At 40.9% G+C, this 23,643-nt stretch overlaps 1 protein-coding gene across 1 annotated transcript in view; it reads right to left on the bottom strand.

Moving 5' to 3' along the window:
• Positions 1 to 23,643, bottom strand: part of PIK3C2G (phosphatidylinositol-4-phosphate 3-kinase catalytic subunit type 2 gamma) — a 278,348-nt gene that overhangs the window by 98,020 nt on the left and 156,685 nt on the right. Inside the window, exons 19-23 of the mRNA XM_073335036.1 lie at positions 18,819 to 18,926; positions 16,042 to 16,134; positions 12,650 to 12,779; positions 11,110 to 11,246; positions 8,201 to 8,370 (exon numbers count right to left, since the gene is read on the bottom strand). Of these exons, the coding sequence (XP_073191137.1) occupies positions 8,201 to 8,370; positions 11,110 to 11,246; positions 12,650 to 12,779; positions 16,042 to 16,134; positions 18,819 to 18,926 (638 nt within the window). The remainder of the gene's footprint in view (positions 1 to 8,200; positions 8,371 to 11,109; positions 11,247 to 12,649; positions 12,780 to 16,041; positions 16,135 to 18,818; positions 18,927 to 23,643) is intronic.

Here is a 23,643-nt window from a genome sequence, read left to right on the forward strand (position 1 = left end):
GGGTCATAGTGGATCACAAGCTAAATATGAGTCAACAGGGTAACACTGTTGCAAAAAAAAGCGAACTTCATTCTGGGATGTATTAGCAGGAGTGTTGTAAGCAAGACATGAGAAGTAATTCTTCTGCTCTACTCTATGGTGATTAGGTCTCAACTGGAGTATTCTGCCAGTTCTGGATGCCACATTTCAGGAAAGATGTGGACAAATTGGAGAAAGTCCAGAGGAGAGCAATAGAAATGATTAAAGGTCTAGAAAACATGACCTATCAGGGAAGATTGAAAAAAATGGGTTTGTTTAGTCTGGAGAAGAGACGACAGAGTGGACATGTTAACAGGTTTTCAAGTACATAAATGGTTGTTATGAGGAGTAGGGAGAAAAATTGTTCTATTAACCTCTGAGAATAGGGCAAGAAGCAATAGGCTTAAATTGCAGCAAGGGCAGTTTAAATTGGACATTAGCAAAAACTTCCTAACAGCCCTGGTGGTTAAGCACTGGAATAAACTGCCCAGGGAAGTTGTGGAATCTCCCTCATTGTCTAACCTGCTCTTAAAAATCTCCAAACACCTGTCAGGGATGGTCTAGATAATACTTAGTCCTGCCATTAGTGGAGGGGACTGGACTAGATGACCTCCTGAGGTCCCTTCCAGTCCTATGATTCGATGATCTCTGCAATATCAGTGATTCAACATGACTGTATCATTTGTCAGTGGAATGCTATTCACTTTTTTGACAGCTCTGTCGCCCAAGACTTCACGATAGGGATCTATTACAGAAGGCATGATTAATTCTTCACCAATTGTAAATGGCAATTTGCATTTAGCTATTCATAGGGATAGCAGCTATGATGCCTTTATATCAGACCTTTATTTGATGTTATGGTGTTGTACAGTAGTTTCTTTTGCCCCTTCACGTCATCTTGCTTCTGTTGGAAGAATTCCACTGCCTTTTCTTTTAAATTCAGATGTTTAGTTTCAAGGTGTCAAATCATTTTTGAAGGTTTCATAGCATCATTGCTCAGAGTTGTGCCACATATAACATAGAGAGGTTTTGGGCATTTTACATCCTCACTTGCAACAAACCCATACTTAAATGTAAGACTAATCGTATTTTTGATAGCTGAACATTTCCTTTTCTAACACTTCTTCCTGATCATATTCGGAGTCACTCGCATCTCTGTTATGTTTTTCTGAACTTTTGTTAGTTCTGAAAAATAGATCCAGAGGTAATTGCTTTGACAGTGACACTGTCTAGTTTCGCTAAGTAAAATTTTTATTAGGACTTCAATTTTTCTTGTTGCTTTCTGTTAACTACTTCCTTCCAACAAATGAATGCAAATGTGATTTGCAGATCAGTATCACAGGCACCAATGCCAACCCAGTCGATTTATTTAAAATGTTCAAAAATAATTGAATGAATGCTGTGATGTAAAATGCAAATACACAAAAACCTTTACATTTTAAATATTAATATTCTGTGTTAGGAAACTCTCAGGGATTGGCAAGGAGGCTGGTCTGGTCATTGAGAAACACTGCACTAGAGTATGTAAGAGAGTATAGCCCCTCTAGAATACTGTGACAGGCTGCTCTATTCCCTGCTGGATAGCACCGCCTCCTGGTGATTCTGGGGATTAGCTCAGTCAGGCCAACACCCCTTCCAGTGGTTAGACCCTTTCAGTTTCTCCTCTGCAGCTCTTCTCTCACTCTCGGGAACTGCAGCTGTCCTCTTCGTGACTCAGCCCTATATCCAGGTCACTATTCTTCCAGAGGGAGAGCACATCAAGATTCTTCTCTTTAGCAATCTCAGGCAGTCTTCTGCTTCACTGCCTCACAGTGCCACTCCCACAGTGACTGGCAGGGGAATCTGTGCCCACCCTCTATCCAGGTTCTGGCTCAGGGACCCTCTACACAGCAGCAAGGCCAATTTCCTGCACCTTGCTGCCTTTACCTGAGTCACTTCCATATCTCCTGGCCCTCGCCACTCCTCTGAGTTTGACAATCTCTTCACTCCCTCCTCCCAGGGAGTAACTTTAGGCAACTTATCACTGTAGCCCTAAAGCACTCCTCCCTTCTCCCAGGAAGTGACTGAAGCCTTCTCCCTGCATCCCCTTCTGCTTTCAATTTCCTGTCTTTTGGAGAAGCCCCACTAATCCAGCATAGGTGAGCTTCTCTCTAATTAGCTGTCTCCAGCCTACCCTCCTCCCTCCTTAACAGCATAATTCAGCTCTTGTAGGGCCAGTGTGGGGAGCACACCCCATCACAGATACCCAAGTAGTACATGGGATAAAGTGGTGGAAGGGCGGCTTGCAATTAAAAGCAATGATGATATAGCACAGAAGATGGGTCAATATTTTTTCCATCACTTATTTACTGTTGATTGTGATGTGGAACTTCCTGGTTCCAAAGGCATTTAGATAAGAATTCACAGGATGGTCTTAAAAAAAAAAGAGAGAAGTCTCCAAAGAGGAAGATATGGAGCCACTCAAACTCACATGCAGTACAACACCAGACTGGAAGGAATTCCGCTGGACCAGAACTGGAAGGAATTCCACTGGTGGTTCCAAAGGCGATAAATAACAACACACTCTAGCCCAGATAATTACTAATGAGATTATACAATAACCTCCTCAAAACAGCAAACTGTTCCTGAAGACTGGAAAGTAGTTAATGCAGTGCTTCAGCTTCAAATCAGACCCACGCGGGATACTGGGAATTACAGACCAGTGAGCTTCACCTCAGTTCCAGGGAACTCAATTGAGCGTGTAATTAAGGAGAAAGCAGAACATTACACTTGGATAATAAAAAGAGATAGGGACAAACCAGCACAGCTTCTGTAAAGGAAAATATGTGCCTCTCTAAACTGTTAGGGTACTTCACAGGAATAATAAATTAAATCATAGATACATAGGGACTAGTGGACATAAATTTCCTCTGATTTCAAAAAGCATTTGATGAGTTCCCTCCATAAGAGACTATGAAAGAAAGTAAATAACCAAGGGTAAAGTATTATGCAGGATTAATAACTGGGTGATGCATAGACAACACAGTAACAATAAATAACTAGTCTTCAAAGTGGAGAAAGATAAGTGTGTCCTAAAGCCAGTATTGGGACTCATATTTCTCAGTATATGAGGCCTAAATTTCCAAAAGTGACTAGTGCTTTTGAATGCCTAACTTGAAACACCTACAAAGGGCTGATTTTCAGAAGTGCTGAGCACCCATCCTCTGAAATTTGGGCCCCTTTAAGGTGCTTCAAGTTGGCCTATCCAAAAAGCTGAAACAGCCCAAAATCATTTTTGAAAATGTAGACTCCACTTCTGCGAAGACATATCTTATGCTTAACTTTAAGCACCTGAGTAGCCTCATTAACTTCAGTGAAACCACTCAAGCACTTAAATTTAAGAATATGAAGTCTTTGCAAGTTTTTGGCCTTTGTTTTCTGGAGGAGGACAGGTATAGCAAGTGGCAGAAGCTGACTGATGACTTGAAACTCTTCAGGTTAATGAAAACTAAGAACTGTAACTCCAGATCTACATAAAGTGGGGGATTGGCAGTGTCATATAGGATAGAATTTAACTTAGATAAAGGTAAGGTAATAAACAGAGTTGGCCAAAAAATTTCCAAAGAAAGGTTTTCTATCAGTAAATAGGTTTGCATTTAAAACAAAATGTTTCACAGACCATTTTGAATATTTGACAAATTTTTTCAGTCTAAAATTTTTTCAAAATGAAAGTTTTAGATCCCCTCTGTTGAAACATTTCCCAAATAAAAATATTCAAGAAATAACTGAACTTTTAGAATTTTCATTTTTTTCATTTGAAATTGTGTTTCCCCCTATTTTCTGACTGTCTAATTCAAAAGCAGTCAGAAAGCATTGAAAGGGTTCTTTCTGTTTTAAAGCAACACTTTTAATGATAAAGAAACTCTTTCATTTTGAAGCGTTAACACTAAAGCCAAAGTGTTATTCTTATAAATGAAAAGTGGCATTTCCCCCCACTTTCTTATTCTTCTCAAACTGGAAAAAGCAGAAAAACAGTAAAAAGGGTGGGGAAAAACCCACTTTCCCATATTTTTGATGGAAAATTAGAATTTCTCAATGGGAACATTCTAAAAGGGATTCTTCACACAACACAGAATCAATCTGTGGAACTCTTTGCCAGAGGATGTTGTGAAGGCCAAGACTATAACAGGGTTCAAAAAAAGAACTAGATAAGTATATGGAGGATAGATCCATCAATGGCTATTAGCCAGGATGGGCAGGGATGATGTCCCTAGCCTCTGTTTGCCAGAAGCTGGGAAGGGGCGACACTTGATGATTATCGGTTCTGTTCATTCCCTCTGAAGCACCTGACTTTGGCCACTGTTAGAAGACAGGATACTGGGCTAGATGGACCTTTTGTCTGACCCAATATGGCCATTCTTATGTTCAGCCAGCTCTAGTAATAAACATTGTCAAAAAACAACACACAACAGGAAGAGCAAAATTTAATATATGGGAAAGACATAGGGGTCTTTGAGGAGATCGGTGAAGGCACATAGGCAGTGCCTGGCAGCAATTAAACAGGACAACTGTGTGCATTGAAAAAGGATGGAAAATTACACATACATTACTATGCCATGACAAAAAATATAGTATAACCTGGATTACCTCCTCTCATTTGAGATGGCCACCTAATCAATAGCAGTGATTGTAAAAGTACAAAGAAAGGTGCTGAAAATGGCTGGAGAAGTGTAAGACTGCTAAATCTAGGACTGTATCAGCTAGCACAGGATTTAAATAAACCCTTTATTACCTAATCCTCCAAAGCAGAAGAGTTCAAGAGCAATTGGTTAGAACTGGAAAAATAAAAAAAATCAACGCCTTCCTCTTACACTGTCCTGTGTGCCTCAGCTAAAACCACATCTGCACAGGGATCCAGGAAGGACAAACAAGTCCTCCCACAATACACCAATTGCTAGAATGGTTCCTGTTGGTGCAGGACTAAGAGCCCTGGGATATATGTACCCTCATTAATTCTAGCACTAAACACATGCAGCTGCTGTGTCAGAATAGATGTGGGTATACTGGGACATGTGTGGGTCTGTAGTATGGACTCTTGGAGGCAGGCGTGGCTAACATGAAATCACATGTGCACAAGCCACTATGTGGGTACACACTGCAGTGTAGACTTATTCTTAGAGAACACCCCTAGTGACCTCAACAGGGGCAGGGAGTACAGACCTCCCTCAAAATGAGAACACAGGATAGTCAATACTGTTAAACTACAGGAATTTTTGAACAAATAAAGGGTAATTACTTCTTCACACTGTTTGAATTCTGTGGAATTCACTGCCTTGTGGCTAGATTAAAGAAAGGTGTGTAATTGTATTACCACTAACAAAATGTGTAGCTTTGTAAGATAAAATAAAAGATAATGAAATCTCATGTTTTGGCCTGTAAATCTCCTATGGGACTCAAAAAGTAATGTTCCTTTGGAGCACAGCATTATACTATTGGCTAGATACAGTATTAGTCTCCCCTCCGACCCTTCTGAAGCACTAGTTGCTAATATCTTTGCCACTAGCAGTGTCTATTATTTAATACTTCTGCTGCATAATCGGTGTGCATGGCACTTTAAAGATCAGATAGACAGACGATAAGCTCTTTAAGGCAGGAATGTTCTCTAAATCCCACTGAAGGCAATGGGACTTTTTCTACTGATTTCGATGGGTGCAGGGTTGGGCTGTAAATGGAGAGACTCGGGACAGAACATTTAATTAGGAGGATACTGGACTTGGGCAGTTATTGATCCTTTTCCATTGCCAAATTCTGTTTGCTATATTTTCAACAGAAATGTTTTCCTGAAAATTCTCATGTCTGTCTGAATCATATTATTTTCAAAGGATTATTTTCAGAGTCGAGAGTGGACTGAATGGAAGGAGACTTTGCCCTGCATAGCATGTTACATAATTTTTCAGGCTACTATAAATCTTTCAGTTTATTTACAGTAAAAAGAGTACTCTTACTTGCAGAAGACTGTGGAAGGCAACTGCTTATGATGCTCTGAAGGACAAGAGTTTGCTAATCTTACCCCCACCCTCCGCCACACACATTTATTGAGAATACACAATGGGCATTTATATCTGTGGTAACCAATCAAGTTATTTTTCTAAGAAAAGAAAGACCAGAGTATGGTAATCACTATAGAGTGGGGACTCCTTTTCCTGCAAGCCTTTGCTATAAGAGCATTGAAGAAAAATGTGACCACAGTGTGATGTAAGGATTTGTAAGATCAGATGCTGCTGATCTTTAAAGTTGCCTAAGCTACCTCACTACAATGCATATAAATTGTATTAAACAACAAAGTATAAGAAGAGAGTCAGCACAAATATAGTACTGAGGATTTTAAAAAAGTTTGCTGTTGTTTTTGTGGGCATCACTTTAGGGATTCAACTTAGGTGAATTACTGATTTGGGGCATGGTCAAAAGGCAGATAACTTTTGGAGTACTGAGCTAAAAATTTACTAAAAGGTTACTCAAACATGGGGCTAACAAGTCAACTGCTTCAGGTCTGGGTGTGGAAAAGGAATGGATAGATGGATAGATGCAAATAGCATGAAGTATTCACTTTGTGGGTGATGAAAGTCTGATACCCTTGTGTCACTATTATCTGTCAGACAGTACATTTGATGAAGAACACACAATGCTCATGTGTATTACAGCCATCTTTCTCAGACCTATTCAGTGTGCGAGAGGGCAAGGAATAAGCATATCGCTCCCTAGTGGCTACAGCCTATAGAAAATATAAGTCCTATTCCTACTAAGGACGCATGAATGAGTTACAAGTTGTACAGCTTTAGAATCTATTGAAAATAGAGCAAAATATTTGCATGGATGAAAAGGAACACAACAGTTGCTATTTAAATAAATGACTTATTTTAAATGGTACTTCTAGATTTAACAAAGCTGTATAATATCACTACATTATATAATAAAAATAATAGCTATAGCATTCCTGTCTAAACTTTGGGTGTTGAGCCTAATGCTGAACTCCAGGGGCCAAATCTTCCCCTCCTGAATCATTTTGCCCTCAGGCAAAAGTACCATTCAAGTAAGCTCCAGATAGACTCTAGTGGCAGCTTTGGCTGAGAAACGGATGCAGCACTTGACTCAGGGTGTATATGTATGTCTCTTTGTGACTCTACTGTGTGTTATTCTTTCCACAGCAAATTGGTAAAATTAAGGGAGCCCCTTGAATGACTGACAATGATTTTGAACACTGCAAATAAATCTTTTGTCTGGGTGGTTCAGAACTAATTAGCCCCATCAGCTTCCTTCATATCAGTACGCCCACACTTATTTCTGTCTAATATGCTGGAAGACAAGAAAAAAAAAGGAATGATTAACTCAAGTGGATTCATTCTGGGATGGGTCAGGTGATTTTGAGGACAAGTGAAGGAAGGACTCCACACATCAATTAGATTGTCAATGCCAGGGAGATATTTTTATCCATCATATATACTGCTAAACAGTTTGTGTCAGGTTTGGGGTGTACTGAAATGTCTATGCACTTCTAGTTATCATAATTTCATCCTAATTCATTCCTTCATAATTTCATAGTCAAGAAGGGAACTAGAATAGGTATGGCAAGTACTTACTTATCCACAGAATATGTACAGCCTGGATGTGAGAGCTTCCACACAATAACTCAACTCTGACTAGTTGGGATCAATACTTGGGTGTAAATCATGGGCCCCATTGACATCCCCGGGGCCAGGATTTCACCCTATGGGTGGGAGTGTAGTTGATCCTGCATGCCCAGTCACTGTTTGGTCTCTATGCTAAAAGTGACAAGAAGGATGTCAATGACATCCAGCTATGGGATTGATTTTGTGCTATAGACCACCTGCCCACTAGAAAAAGAAATGAGACCAGGAACTCTTTTCTCATAGGCCAGCCATCAGATGGTAACTACTTCTGGCCACTGCTGAACTGGATCAGACTCAGACTACTGACCTAAAAGAGAAAATCTCCATATCCTATTATTAATTCTTTCAGCCCTCTCCTGATAAGATTTTAAGAATGCTATAACACGGTATGTATACCACCTCTAGAGATTATGGGAGAAAAAGCAAGGACTCATTTACAATTTTCATGTATGTTTTAGAATACTGAAGTTTTATCAAAACACTGTTTAAACTTTAATCTTATTGTAGGTACCAACCTTTTTATGCTTCCAAATTTTTGTGCATGACCTAAAATCTTTCCAAAATCTATATGGAACATGTGGCCAGTGTTTGTCAGCATGATGTTGTCATTGTGTCGGTCACAGACTCCCAGAATGAAGGTAACAACGCACCAACCAGCACAGGAATGAAAGAAATTCTTTAATGCCTAATTAATCAAAACAAAAACACAAAGAAGAAATATACAGTAATGTATTTTTTGTTATACTAACATAAATACCAAGTCCTACAAGCTCTTGTGCACATGCTTAAAGCTAAATACAGGCCTAAATGTTTGCAGGTTTGGGACCTAAATTAACAACATGGGAACTACCATAGTACAACAGACCAATGGTTCATCTAGTCAGTTCTATCTCCAGCATTGACTTATTTTGGATAGTTCTTTTGCATTTAGGTGGAACCTTTCACCCAAGAACTCAATGAACTTTACAAACACTAATTAATGAAGCCTGGGCAAGGCATCCAACCTCCATTTTATAGAGAGGTAAACTCAAATATAGTAAGGTTAAGTGAACTACCGAAAGTATCAGAGATTCAGTGGCAGACCTAGGAATATATGACAAGGAGTCCTGATTCCTAAACCCCTGCTCTAACCACCAGATACTCACAAACGCTCTGTCTATACTGCATGCTTCTTTTGGCAGCATGTAGAGTATGTACTCAGGTAGCACCCAGCATGGGTTAAGTCTCAGTGTAGACTGTGAGGCACAGTTTAGACAACTAGAGTGAAGACACATCTGAAGGGTACCCGAGTACATACTATACATGGCTCTCTACTAGCCCAAACCATGTAGAGGCCTGTTGCTTCCCAGCTGTTGGAGCCTTTCCCCACCACAGGAAAAGACTCTAGCAGCTGGGAAAGGCACCAGCAATGGGGAAAAGCTCAGTGTGTGTGTGGGGTGGTGGTGGTAAAAGGGAAGAGTGGCAACAAGGAAAGGCTCCGGCATCTCCCTGCTAGCTAAAGCCCTTCCCCACCACAGGGAAAGACTCTGGCAAGGGGGAGGCAGCAGGGAAAGGCCACACTGTCATGTGTAGCTCCATGTACTGTATACACCACCGAAATTGGCGTGTAGTGTATACATAGCCTTATGTACTGATCCAAAGCTTTCCACTGACTTCAGTGGGCATTGTACCAGTCCTTCTATGCTTCAGAAGAAGATAAAAAATCTCCCTCAAATGAACCTGTCCAACCCATCCCACCTGCCCAATGCCATATCACAGATAAGAGGAGAGTGAGAAGAGAATTGTTCCTAGCTCTAGATAGTGATCAGATTTATATAAATCATGAGGAACTATAGCCCATGCAGGTTTTATCTTAGCTACTGCAGTGTAACAACCACAGATAGCATTCTTATTTATGAGGGTCAGAACTGCCTGGGAATCTTATTAAGCTATTTGTCTCAATAATAATGTGAGCCATTTATATGCAGACTCTATAAAACCGAATTCACAATTATTAAGTTCTTGGTCGAAACCTCAGTGCATACAGTACTGTACCATCTTTATACTATACTATCCAATATAAATAATTGTTTGAGTCCTGATGATATTACTGTAGTATTATGGAGCTAAATCTAGTGACTGATTTTGATGGTAGCACTGTGGAGTGATTAGACCACAGCACAAGAACTCAGTATACCTGGGGTGTATACCTGACCATGCCACTTAGTCGCTAGGTGACTTTGGAGACGTCATGTCACTTTTCTGTGCTTTGTTTGCCCAACTGTAAGATGAGGATAATAAAGCTTACTCAGTGTTAATAGCAAGAGAAGAGAAATGGTGAGAGCAGGATACAAACAATTATACAGACATCCTGCGCAATCAGAAATGACTATTTCACTTGTTTCAAAAAAATGAACGTAATGCGTAGCAAATTTTTTTTTAAGAACATTCCATGTTATTTGACTTACTAAAAAAAGCCAACAAAATTGGATTTTTGACTGATAACGGATAGCTGTCTCAATTGTCAATCAAAATGTCAGCATCACCTTTACTGTAAATGTATAATAATTATTACATTAAAGCTGCTTCTAAAAGTTTAGGTTGAAAATTTTGAAAAATAAATACACAACCATCCACCCACCACCACATTCCGGCAAAAAAATGTTTAAGTTGATGCCTACAATTAGGCATCAAATTAGATGTCTCATTTTCAGAGGAGCTCAGCACCTGGATCTCTCCTTAAATTGGGCAAAAAATTTGGCTACTAATCTACTGCAGGTACGGGGATGCAGGTTCAAAAATTCCCCAGGATGCAAAACATTTCGAAGTCTTTTTGTGAACCTCAGGACATGCCCTGTCTAAGAAGAATGTGCAAAAGTGACTTCATGGCTTCTTTCTTTTAAGAGGGAAACCTCTGCTTCTGCAGTTTCCCCAATTTCCTAGATGATATATAACCTGATGCATAACACCAGTTTGCATAAAGCCAGATGCTTTACACAGGATCCCATAATGTAGAAGGACAAACATGACCTGATGTATCATATTACTAGAGGAATTCAATGAAATACAGTTTTCTAAAAGTGTGACATTTTCAAGCACAGAAAAGATACTCTGTGTGTGATTATATATAAAACACCACATCTCACTATCTGGATAAAAAAAACCCTCTAGGTTCAGTATCTATTTACTTAATTTCATCTTCAACTTCTTACCTCACCATTGAATCTCCAAGTGTGGTATTTTCCTGACTTTTCTTATTGTTATTGAAAAAACACTACACTGAATCTGGTCCCTAGCAATCTGGCCAAAGAAATGGATGTGCCTTTTAAGAAGATTTGATGGTATGTGTGATCTGTTTTCCCTGACTCCAGGAGATTGTGCACATCACCATTTGCTTTTTCATTTGTAAAATAAACAATTTATGCAATGTTCCATTTTAATATACCTCTTGGTAACTTGATTCCAAAGGATGATGATGACTGAACCATTTTTTAATTGTGTTTTCCTTCAATGGTCCTATCAATCCAGACTCCCTGTGGATCTTGGCTAGAGTTGTAGCATCTGACACCATCTGCACAAGTCCTAATCAGAGAGAAGGAGTCCACATGAAAAACTCACAATTTTAAAAGGGGGGGCAGAGTGTTTATTAATCTGCATCACACTGTATCATATCACCCCCTGGAGAGAATTATACACACATTTCAATTAACCTTAAAAGTGTACACGGTATTGGATGATATAGAAAAAGGAAGATTGGGAGTTTCTCTTCTCCCTGCCTCATAAAACAAGAACAAAGGGCTATTCAATGAAATTAAAGGTCACAAATTAAAAACGGATCAATGGAAATGCTTTTCCACACAATGCACAACTAGACTGTGGAGTTCACTTCCACATGACATCATGGAGTCCAAGAATTTAGCAAGATTCAAAATGTTGTGTGGAAAAAGATTGTGAGGTGCTCAGATACTCTGGTCACAGAAGTACCTAAGATAGACAGACATCCAGGGTTTATTCTCATGCCTTCCCTGTAGCCTTTAAAAAATATCAAATTGAGAGTTAGTGTAATGGAGGGACCATAATTATAGCATCTTCATTCTCCAGATATAATATTTTATGGTTATTTTTTGAAGGGGAATCCTTCTGGTTCTGCCTTGTTCATGGAAAGAAAGGATGAAGAGGACCCCTTTTCAGTTCCCATCAACCACCTGCCACATCCCTGACTCCGCCATGGCTCCTGCAGGCCTCCCATTCCCCAAGCTTTCTCTGCAGTGTGGCTCAAAAAGCCGCAAATGCTGTATTTTTCATTTCTGTACTGTAGGTAATCTGGATACTTCAGCTCTTTATTGTGCTAGAATTATTTTCAGTAAAAAACGGTTTAGAGAGTCAGTAAAAAAAAAGTCTATTGCCATCAGTAAATTTCTTTAGCAAGTAATTGGCATCCTTGCTATGGCTTTGTTACAACAACCATAAAAGAAAGTTATAAATAAAGCTTTCATGAGAGTCAAGCTTGCCTTAAGCAGCGTGAACAGCAAGGGTGGTATTTCAAACAACACTGGGGGGTTTCTGGAACTTTATTAGTCTATAGCTGGCACGTAAAAAAGGGCCAGATTTGCAAAGGAGCTCAGCACCCAGTAATTCCCACTGCAACACTTCTGATCAGGTTTTCAAAAGTTCTTATTTGGTGCCTAAGTGGGAGGTTTTTTTGAGAGTCTAAGACCAGTTGTGGATGCCGAGGCTTTATATTCAGGCCTGGGTTGCTACAAAACCTCATTAACTTGGGTTGTATTTCTTCTGAAGGGAAAAAAAGAAGAAGTTACTCCCTAAATCTACAAAGATGTTTAGGACCCAACTGAGGGAGGTTCTGAGCACTCTTTTCCCTCAAAGGAGAAAAAGAAAAAGACACCTGCAAAGAGAAATACTAAAGGGAGGAGTGCTGTGTATTACTGGTTTACATGAGATATGCATCCTTTCTAATCTGTACTGACCTTGGCCTTTTCCTGTAGATAAACACTTATAAATGATCATTTGCATATCGAGTCCCTCCTGAAGCCAAATTCTGTCCATCACGCGAATAATCTGCAGAACCAGCATATCCTGACGTAGATCATCTCCAACCTGTGAAAAGGGCATGTGAAATTTGTGTTTCTCCTTGAATCCCAGAGAGAGACACTTTTCTATCTCTTTTGGATTTTTTCCAGGCCAAAAACCCCAGCTACTTTCATTTTACAGTAAACCCCTGTAGTTTTGCTCAAAGTGTTCATACTGTATCAGAAGGAAGAAAGAATGGGATGATTTATACAGACAAGAAGTGTTTTGGCAACCACACTAAAGGTACCATATGCCCTTTTTCTTGCTGCAACCTTTCAGTTTATTACTCACATGGAAATTACTGGTGTTTCAAACGCAATTGGGAGCTTGGATCTTTGTTAAGTGACATTTCAAAATCCATCCAATAGCAGATCCCTTTTCAGGAATGAGAGTACAAGTATTTGGCCTGACACTACACATCACAACTCGGTATTTGTAGCGGACTACAGGGCAACCTTATTACACGTACAAATGGTTTCCCTGACATGATTCAGATCCAGTTTCAAACAGCATTGTGTTGGTGACTGCTCCCCACATGGAGTCTGTTGATCAACAATCTTAGAGAAATCTTACTTTGCGTCTTGTAATTAATGAAGGGATTATTTTCTACCGTAGCTGGGTAAATAGCCCGTAAAACAAAAGCTCTGCTATTCATCCCCGCCCCCTCAATGTCCAAATTGCAGCTGGATTTCACTGGTATTTTCAAGCCTTCATCAGGAAAATCTTTCATAAATTGCTAGCTTTTAGTTACATTACAATGATTTGTTCCTTTATGATGTTCCTTTTACAGAAGCATCCTATTCTACATGCATTTAACAAGAGGTCATCAATTTCCCCCTATTTTTTAAAAAAATCCATTTCCCTTTTGTTTACAGCTTATCTTGATTCCAATTAATTATGCTCGGCAGCCAGACCTGAAGAGAATTCTTCCTGTGGTTGCTCACCACTGTTCGAAACAACGGTTACGATTTTATTTAAGCATTATCTATTACAAATAATGAAGCATATTATGAGCCAAATTATGGCTGCTGCTACACAGGTATGCTGGATGGGAGAAAGTGCAGGGAACTTCACAACACTATTGGCATCGTTGTCAGTGTTCATTGCCCCAGAGGTGAACATTGGGTGGGATGACGAGGCATCTGCCTCTCCTTCCACTTTAAGCCCCTGGTTTGTTATGTAAGTAATGCCAGGTACACACCTTTTTAAAAGGTAACAAAGGAAGATGAGTGTGCTTCCTCCAGTGTGGCCAGAAATGATATTCCTGTTCCTGGGCCATATGTGCATAAAATGCAAATTTCACCCAGGTGGGGTCTGTAGCATGAAATATGTAGGCTTCTGTTTTCTAACTACGGCACCTTCTAACTTCTAAGAACCACCCCTTAAATCTCTGGAGGCAGCAACCATTTTGTGCTCTTCAGGTTGCTGTGGTCTATACAGAGAGCTCTCACACACACACATATCATGCTTTCTCAAGGAGGCTTTCCTATTGTTTCAGAGTAGCAGCCGTGTTAGTCTGTATTCGCAAAAAGAAAAGGAGGATTTGTGGCACCTTAGAGACTAACCAATTTATTTGAGCATAAGCTTTCGTGAGCTACAGCTCACTTCATTGGATGCATTGTTGTTTCTCTTAATCTGAAACAGAAGTAATTTTAGACTGAAGGCATATGTTTTTTCTCTTTGTGTATGGAAACACGACCATCCTCGGCTTAATTCCAAATACAACAATGGAGTTACTCCAGCGATGAATCCATCCCATTATTGAGGTGGTGTACCTCCTCTATCATTCCACAACATGATTGTCATGGGGCAGAGCTCTCCAGCACGGCCCTTGTGGCCGCTCATGGTCCTACAGGTACGTTGCACTTAGCAACCATTCAAGGTTCTTTCAATCAATTACCTTGACTAGATTGGTTCAAAACATGTACTCCCTCTCTCTCAGGGATGAAACCAGAATTTTCCTAAGGTGGGAATCCAGAGCTCTCCCTCCACTGCCCTGAATCCAGTCCCACACCTCGCCTCCGCCCCTGAACTCTCCCCTGCCGCTTCCCAATACTCAGTCCTGAGCAGTCTCATGCTGCCTTGGCACCCAGATCCGTGCTCTCCCTCTTACATCCAGCTCCTGAACAACTCTGCTCCCCACACCCAGCCCAGTGCTCTTCCCCCCACATTGATCTGCCCCCAGCTCTGAGATATCCCTCTTGTACGCAGCCCTACTCTGTTTTTCCCTGGGGACTGAGAGGGCCTGACATCCATGGGTGCCAGAAGGACTGAGACAGCAGAGGGCCCAAGCAGGCACACAGAGTTGCAAGGCCATTCAAATTTGGCCCAGCCACCCCTCATCATGCCAGCAGGGAAGGGGGTGTGCTGTTATGCCACCCAGCTTTGGTCAGGGGCTAAGGGCAGGGGGGAAGGGCTAGGCTCCCTGCACTCCCCCACTACCACCCTTAGCCAGCTTCTCCCTCAGCTGGCCCTTTCCCCCCAGTTAGTCATCAGGTGCAGCGTGTTCAGCAGGCTGCCTTCTCCTGCTAGTGGTAGCCCTGCTATAACATGAGGGAGGGGGTAGCTTTTGTGCCAGTCCCTTTCCTAAAACCCAGTTGGTTGGGTGAGAAGGGAGCCTCTCTCTTGACTCTTTGCAAGGCTCCTGGCCCCCGGCCTTTAAAGACACAGGGACAGGATTTCCTCCCAAGCACCACTCATTCCCAGGACTGGTTCCTCTCTCTAACTATCTCCTGAGTTGTTGTATATACGTCAGACCTTTCCAAATCTTAAGGGGCCATGCCACATGATGGGAATGGGCTGATCACTTGGCACCTCTACTCCATCACATTGACTCTGACTTGGAGAGCCAGAATTGTTTTGTCCTATATGTTTTGTGCCGAATGTAACCTTTAGAACGGTAGTATTTTATCTGCTAGACAGGGCTACTGTACAATAAAGTCCTTTCCTTGAACAGTCATTTCTCTGGACTTTGTCCTTAGACCTCAAGAAGGTAAATACACTATGTTATCCTTTATTGTTTAGCCTGGTGGGCTCCACTGAGTTAAAAGCACACATTGTTTTCCTAGAATGCATTTGATTTTCTACCAATCAAAACTTTGGATGCTTTAATATATTTCCTTAATATATTGTATTTAAACATCTAGCATCAAATAGGATTATGAAAACTGAGCAGCACAGCCAAATCAAACACCTCAGGCACAAGATCTGAAGGTTTCTTTTTCAATGAGTATTAAATTAACATTTTGTATACAAAATGAACTGGGGGTTAGTTGTATGAATAACCTACCTTAAAAATAACATTGATGTTTCTACTAAGTGTATCTGTATTGATGAAGGAGATTTTCAATGGAAAAGCATTGGACGTGAAATATGAACATGCCTTTAGAAAAAAACAATACAGACATAAAATTAAATATAGTGTATTATAAGCTAAAAGCAGTAGAACATTTCCCTGAGAAGATGTGACGTCTTGAAATATTTATCAGCAGCACAGGTAACAAAAATAATAGTCCTTGATATTAGAGATTGTTGAACTGGTTCAGAAAAGAACAGGTTTCAGAGTAACAGCCGTGTTAGTCTGTATTCGCAAAAAGAAAAGGAGTACTTGTGGCACCTTAGAGACTAACCAATTTATTAGAGCATGAGCTTTCGTGAGCTACAGCTCACTTCATCAGATGCATACCGTGGAAACTGCAGCAGACTTTATATATACACAGAGAATATGAAACAATACCTCCTCCCACCCCACTGTCCTTATCTAAAGTGATAAGCTATTACCAGCAGGACAGTGGGATGGGAGGAGGTATTGTTTCATATTCTCTGTGTATATATAAAGTCTGCTGCAGTTTCCACGATATGCATCTGATGAAGTGAGCTGTAGCTCACGAAAGCTTATGCTCTAATAAATTGGTTAGTCTCTAAGGTGCCACAAGTCCTCCTTTTCTTTTTTCAGAAAAGAAGAATCTCTGCTTCCTTTGACACTTTGCCCATCTCTACCATCATGTTCAAACTTATTTTTTATTTTCCCCAGGTCATTCAGTGCTACATTTTGGCTGGGACTGGAAAGACCAAAGTGATGCAAGGCAGACCCAATCAAAAGCTGCAATGCATTTGTGAACACTGCGATCTAAAGATTTTTTTTTTTGGTCTTATTTTGTCAGTGGGTAGCCTGATCCTGCAATCCTTATGGAGGCAAATCACCCATTAATTTTAATGGGTCTCTAAGCCTGGGTGAGGAGTGCAGCAAATTCCAATCATCATAATCTACATTATTTGGAGCCTATCTTAAACCTTAACTGTTGGCATCATATAGCGCCTTCCACCTGAAGACCTCAAAAGGCTTTTAAAACCATTAATGAACTAAGCTTTGAAAACCCCTGTGAGTTAGGTGAGTATTATCACCACCACTATAAAAAGAGAAAAACTGAGAAAGACAAAGCAATGGCCTGCTTTTCAGAAATAATAAGCACCCCACAGCTCCCATTAAAATCAGCACTGGGTGTATGCAAGGGTGGAAAATTTGAAGAAAAATTATAATATAGACAGCTATATATTGCCTTTCATCCAGGGATCTCAAAGTATATTAGAAACATTACTTAAGCCTCTGTACACGCATGTGAAGTTTGAGAACTATATATTATACTATGTAACAGATGAATACATTTGAGGCACAGATGGTGAAATCCTAACTGCACTGAAATCAACAGGAGTTTTTCTTCAGTGGGGCAAGGATTTCACTCAGAGTGACTGAAAGATTTTGCCACCGGTTAATGTACGATAATGCACCAGTGGTCGAGCTGGAAAAGGATCCTGGAGGCTTGACTCTTAGTTTAATCAGTAGACAATGCTGAAATGAATTATGGTTTGATTATTAGGAGTATTCTAAAAATGTTAGAGTTCATGAAATATAACATGCATTTCAGTCTAGTGGCTGCAGACAAAGAACAACTGATATAAGAAAATGAATACATACACATACATCAATCAAGATTTAATGTTAGTCAAACCAATCTGGTGTGGTATCCATAGCTTAGTTGGATAGTTAGAGACCTCCCCAATAGTCATTATTCCCAGAAAATCTGAAAGCAGTGAGAAAGGAATTCTTCTGATTTTAAGTCTTCCACAATTGGCCCAGTCCAGCAGGGTTCTAAGAAGCTTCAGTTCTCATCAAGTCTGAAGAGCCATTACTGGGAGAGCCACAGGTCAAAGAAGGTTGAAGGGCTCGGCTCCTCTCAAGATCAGGTCCATTGTGGGTTATGGGCCACAGAGCAAAATTACAGCGCAAAGTGCTGTAATTATAGAGCTATAACTTTAAAAGCCCCTCAGACCTGTACATATTATATTTTCCTTGTGGCTGGGTACATCTTCCCCCAACAACACTGAATCCTCTGGTGTAACATTTGTATGTCATAATGTTGATAAAACATGAATGACACAGTCCTGGCAGTCTGGTCAATGAAGTCCAACATATGAAACAATACACAAGTTTCCTCCATTCAGCAGTAGTTTTTAATAAGGATAACTTGCACAGGTAAGCACAGGCAGCTGAGTCTGCAAACATTTACCATGCAAAATCTCACAGGTTCAATGGGAGGAGGGCCAGTGCTACAGCTAAGCACCCCTCATCTCCGAAAGCTGTCAGGTTCAGGGAGGAAAAGCTGCCAGCAAGAATCTGCACTGGTGTGGCACCAACCAGCTGTTGCTTCAGGGGTCACTTTTAAAGAAGCAGATACCCCATTCCCCTCAAAAGCTGCTTTGAGAAAAGCTGGGCTGGAACCATGCTAGTCACAATTTGGAGTCTCTGTTGCCACGTTGATGTTGTAAGGGGAGAGAGAGACACTTAAATCGGCAAATACCACCTCTCCCCCTAGCTAGGCTGAAGGCATCGCTAAAAATATCAGTCCTGTGAATGGCTGCCTATGTGACCCCTGTCTAATGCCGACCGTTAAAGGGGATACTCATAAGTAAAGATTTGCAGGATCATGACCTAGTTCATACAACAGTTCATTCACTAGTACTCATTATTTTAAAAATAAAATACTCTATAGAGTAAAATGGACTTACATCTGCATCTATGCCTCGTACAACAAGTGCAGGATTCAGGGGAAGCCGGCAAACATTTACCTCATGGAAGAACTGCTTAAGTTTGTTGATTTCTATCTTTAGCACCTCCTGTGAGAGATCAATCATTATGAGAACTTGAAACAACATCACAGCAGTTTTTTAATTGCCAACTCTCTTGCTATATTTTAATAAGATAGTGAATCAAATTTCTGGTCTTAGTAATATCAATGCAGCCTCATAAGAGTTAATGGGATGGCACCAGTGTGCAGTAACTGAGACTAAGAATTGTGATCATGGTCTGCGTCTGTGTCCTTGTTGTCTACAGTGTCCTCCTTGGGGGCTTTTTAGCTACGCACCTGTTGTTCTGAATAGCATTTTTTTCTTATGACATTTTTCTCTAACCAAGTTCACAATGGGTGGTTTATTGCTTCAGGACTGTTGCCTTGCCTCCCCTTGCTAAGTGTGGGTATGCCAATTACAAGGTTTGGGTTTTTCTGGCTTTACAGCCTCTTGATTGGTCTCTGAGGTCTAGCTGATGTACCAAAAAAGTGTCACACACATCTACTGCTTTCTTCTTACAATGGCACACACTCTCTTTCGCTCTGCCAAATCATTGTGTCTTTTTCTTCGAAGTTTGTTTAAGTGGGGCATTCTGGTTTTGTTTTGGTTTGGGTTTTTGTTTTTTGTTTTTGTTTTCTTTTTCCTTGGCAGGATTTTAGGTGGGAAGGCTAAGACAGACACAGAGGCAGCAGTGGCAGTGACCCAAGCACTGGAAGAGACAATGAAGATGACCAGGGATGTGGAAGCTACAGAATGTACATGATCCTGGAGCAAGGTACCTGAAAAGTGCTTCATTTGTATGAAGTGCTGCCTGATAGTACTGATGGATGAGAAGATCCAAGGCTTGGAGATGCAGGTGAAAACTATGGTTGAGTTTCAAAGGGGATTTGAGCAAATGATGGAACAAAGGAAAATGGAGGCTGAAGGGAAAATGAAAGCTGGACTGAAGAACTCGGTGGGGAAGACTTCTGGCTGAGGAAAGTGGCCAGTGGAAGCATGTGGCTACGAGAATCAAGCTGAGGAAAAGACTGGCTAGTTAAAGGGAACAGGTTTGCTGAGTTGGAAAAAGAAGAAGGGGCAGAGCAGGCTGTAACTGAAGGAGGGAGGACAAGGAAGAAAGAAGAGCAGCTAGTCCTACAGGAAGAGGGGAAGAGCCAATGGAGATACCCAGAGTTCAGAGTCCCAGGAGGATACAGGAAGACTCGCAGAAGATTGCAAGGGAAAATAAAAGACAAAAGGACTCTCAGCCAGAAAGAACAGGAGAAACGCTGGAGAATCACACCATCACAAGGAAAAGGCAGGCCTACGTGACTGGTGACTCCCAGCTAAGAAAAACAGACAGGCCTCCTCACCAGAGCTGATCCAGAGAACAGAAGGGTGTGCTGTCTTCCAGGAGCTTAGATACAGGATGTGGACCTGAGGCTGAAGAGGATCCTAATGGGAGCAGGAAAGAATCCACTGATAGTCCTTCATGTGGGAACAAATGATACTGTTAGATTCTAGCTGGAACATATCAAGGGAGAATCCCCAGGCTGGGGAAGACGCTTAAGGAAATGAAGGCTCAGGTCATCTTCAGTGGGATTCTGCCTGTCCCTAGAGGAGGAGAATGAAGGCAGGACAAGATTATGATGATCAACAGATGACTCAGGCAGTGGTGCTATAAGGAGGACTTTGGGATGTCTGACCACTGGGAGGCATTAATGGGATGGAATCCACCTGAGTAGGGAGGGAAATAGACTTCTGGGATGGAGACTGGCACAACTGACTAAAGGAGCTTTAAAGTAGGAGTTCAGGGGAGATGGTTGGGAAATGCTCATGTAATCTCCATGCGTGATTCTAACATTGAAAGGGAGGAAAATCAAGTGAGAAAGGAAACAGTAATGGAGAATGGACATTAAGAGGAAGGACAGTGCGGAAACCAGTCAAATAGGTGACACTGGCAGTAGAATGACTGTACCCAATTGGGCAAGGAACGTGGGTGAAGCAAAGCAGCAACAATTAAGATGTTTGTACACCAATGTAAGGAGCCTGGGTAAGAAAATGGAGGAACTAGAGCTACTGGTGTAAGAACTGAAACCAGATATTATGGGGCTAACAGAAACGTGGTGGAATAGTAGTCATGACAGGAGTACAGGTATTGAAGGGTATGTGCTGTTTAGGAAAGACAGAAAAAGGCAAAGGTGGTGGGGTAGCCTTGTATATCAATGACGAGGTAGACTGTAAAGAATTTGGAAGTGATAGAATTGATAAGACAGTGTCTGTTTGGGCCAAAATCACTTTGGGGAAGAAAGCTACTAGTGGTTCTCTTAGGATAGCGCTTGGGGTGTGCTACAGATTCCCAGGATCTGATTTGGATATGGAAAGAGACCTCTAATGTTTTTAATTAAATAAATACTACTGGGAATTGTGTGATTATATGACACTTTAACTTTCCACATGTAGATTGGAGGACAAGTGCTACTACTAATAGTAGGGCCCAGATTTTCCTGAATATGATAGCTGACAGATTTCTTCCCCAAATAGTTGCTGAACCAACAGGAGATGATTCCATTTTAGATTTGGTTTTGGTGAGTAGTGAGGACCTCATAGAAGAACTGGTTGTAGGGGACAAACTTGGTTCGAGTGATCATAAGCTAATACATTTTAAACTAAATGGAAGGATAAACAAAAAATAGATGTGCAAGTAGGGTCCTTGATTTCAAAAGGGTTAGCTTTAAAAATTAAGGCAATTAGTTAGGGAAGTGGCCTGGATCTGAATGTGGAGGAGGCTTGAAATTACTTTAAGTAAAAGCTGCCGAAGCTGTCTGAAGCCTGCATCCCAAGCAAGGGGAAACAATACTTAGGGAAGGGTTGCAGACCAAGCTGGATGAGCAAGCATCTCAAATAGGTGATTAAGAGAAAGCAGAAAGCCTACAAGGAATGGAAGATGGGAAGGATCAGCAAGGAAAGCTACCTCTTGGAGGTCAGAAAGTGTAGGGATAAAGTGAGAACTAGCAAAAGCCAAGCAGAGTTGGATCTTACAAAGGGAATTAAAACCAATAGTAAAAGGTTCTGTAACCATATAAATAAGAAGGAAAGAAGAAGTGGGACCACTAAGCACGGAGGATAGAGTGGAGATTAAAGATTACCTAGGGATGGCCCAAAACCTAAACAAATACCTTGTCTCAGTTTTTAATGAGGCTACTGAAGAGTTTAGGGGTAGCGGCAGGGTGCCTCATGGCAATGAGGATACGGAAGTAGAAATTACCACAGCCGAGGTGGAATTCAAACTCAAACAGCTTAATCAGACTACATTGGTGGGCCTGGAAAATCTCCATCCAAACATATTAAAGGAACTGGCACATGAAATTGCAAGACCAATAGCAAGGATTTTTAATGAATCTGTATACTTGGGGGTCATATCCTATGACTGGAGAACTGCTAATATAGTTCCTATTTTTAAGAAAAGGAAAAAAAAATAGATCTGGGAAACTATAGGCCTGGCTAGTTTGACCTCAATAGCATGCAAGGTCTTGGAACAAATTTAGAAAGAGAAAGTAGTTAAGGACATAGAGGTAAACAGGAATTGGGATAAAATACAAAATGGTTTTACAAAAGATAGATTGTGCCAGACCAACCTGACCTCCTCCTTTGAGAAGATAACTGATTTATTTAGACAAAGGAAATGCAGTAGATCTAATCTACCTGGATTTCAGTAAGGCATTTGCTACAGTTCCACATGGGAAATTATTAGTTAAATTGGAGAAGATGGGGATTAATATAAGAATTGAAAGGTGTATAAGGAACCAGTTAAAGCAGAAACAATAATGGGTCACACTGAAAGGTGAACTGACATGCTGGAGGGAAGTTACTAGTTGAGCTCCTCAGGGACTGGTCTTGGAACTAATCTTATTTAACATTTTATTAATAACCTTGGCACAAAAAGTGGGAGTGTGCTAATAAAACTGAGGTTGACACAAAGTTGGGAGGAATTGCCAATACAGACGAGACCTGAAATATCAGATAAGATGATCTCAAAACTGGAGTAACAGAAATGGGATGAAATTTAATAGTGCAAGATCATGCTTTTAGGGACGAACAACAAGAATTTTTGCTATAAGGTGGGGACATATCAGTGGGAAGTGACAGAAGAGAAGAAAGACCTGGGTGTATTGGTTGATCACAAGATGACAATGTGAAACGGCTGTGAAAAAGTCTGTGAAAAACGGCTAATGCAGTCCTAGGATGCATCAGGCGAGGTATTTCCGGTAGAGTTAGGGAAATGTTAGTACCATTATTCAAAGTACTGGTGAGACCTCATCTGGAACATTGTATGCTGTTCTGGTCTTCCAAATTGAAGAAAGATGGAACAGGTGCGGAGAAGGGCTACTAGGATGATCCGAGCAATTGAATACCAATCTTATGAGAGGAGACTCAAAGAGCTTGGCTTGTTTAGCATAACCAAAAGAAGGCTAAGAGGAGATAGGATTGCTCTCTATAAATACATCAGAGGGATAAATACCAGGGAGGGAGAGAAATTACTGAAGTTAAGCGCCAATGTAGACACAAGAACAAATCATAGAATCATAGAATATCAGGGTTGGAAGGGACCCCAGAAGGTCATCTAGTCCAACCCCCTGCTTGAAGCAGGACCAATTCCCAGTTAAATCATCCCAGCCAGGGCTTTGTCAAGCCTGACCTTAAAAACCTCTAAGGAAGGAGATTCTGCCACCTCCCTAGGTAACGCATTCCAGTGTTTCACCACCCTCTTAGTGAAAAAGTTTTT

This window comes from Lepidochelys kempii, chromosome 1 (assembly GCF_965140265.1).
Source record: "Lepidochelys kempii isolate rLepKem1 chromosome 1, rLepKem1.hap2, whole genome shotgun sequence".
Classification (NCBI taxonomy): domain Eukaryota; kingdom Metazoa; phylum Chordata; order Testudines; family Cheloniidae; genus Lepidochelys; species Lepidochelys kempii.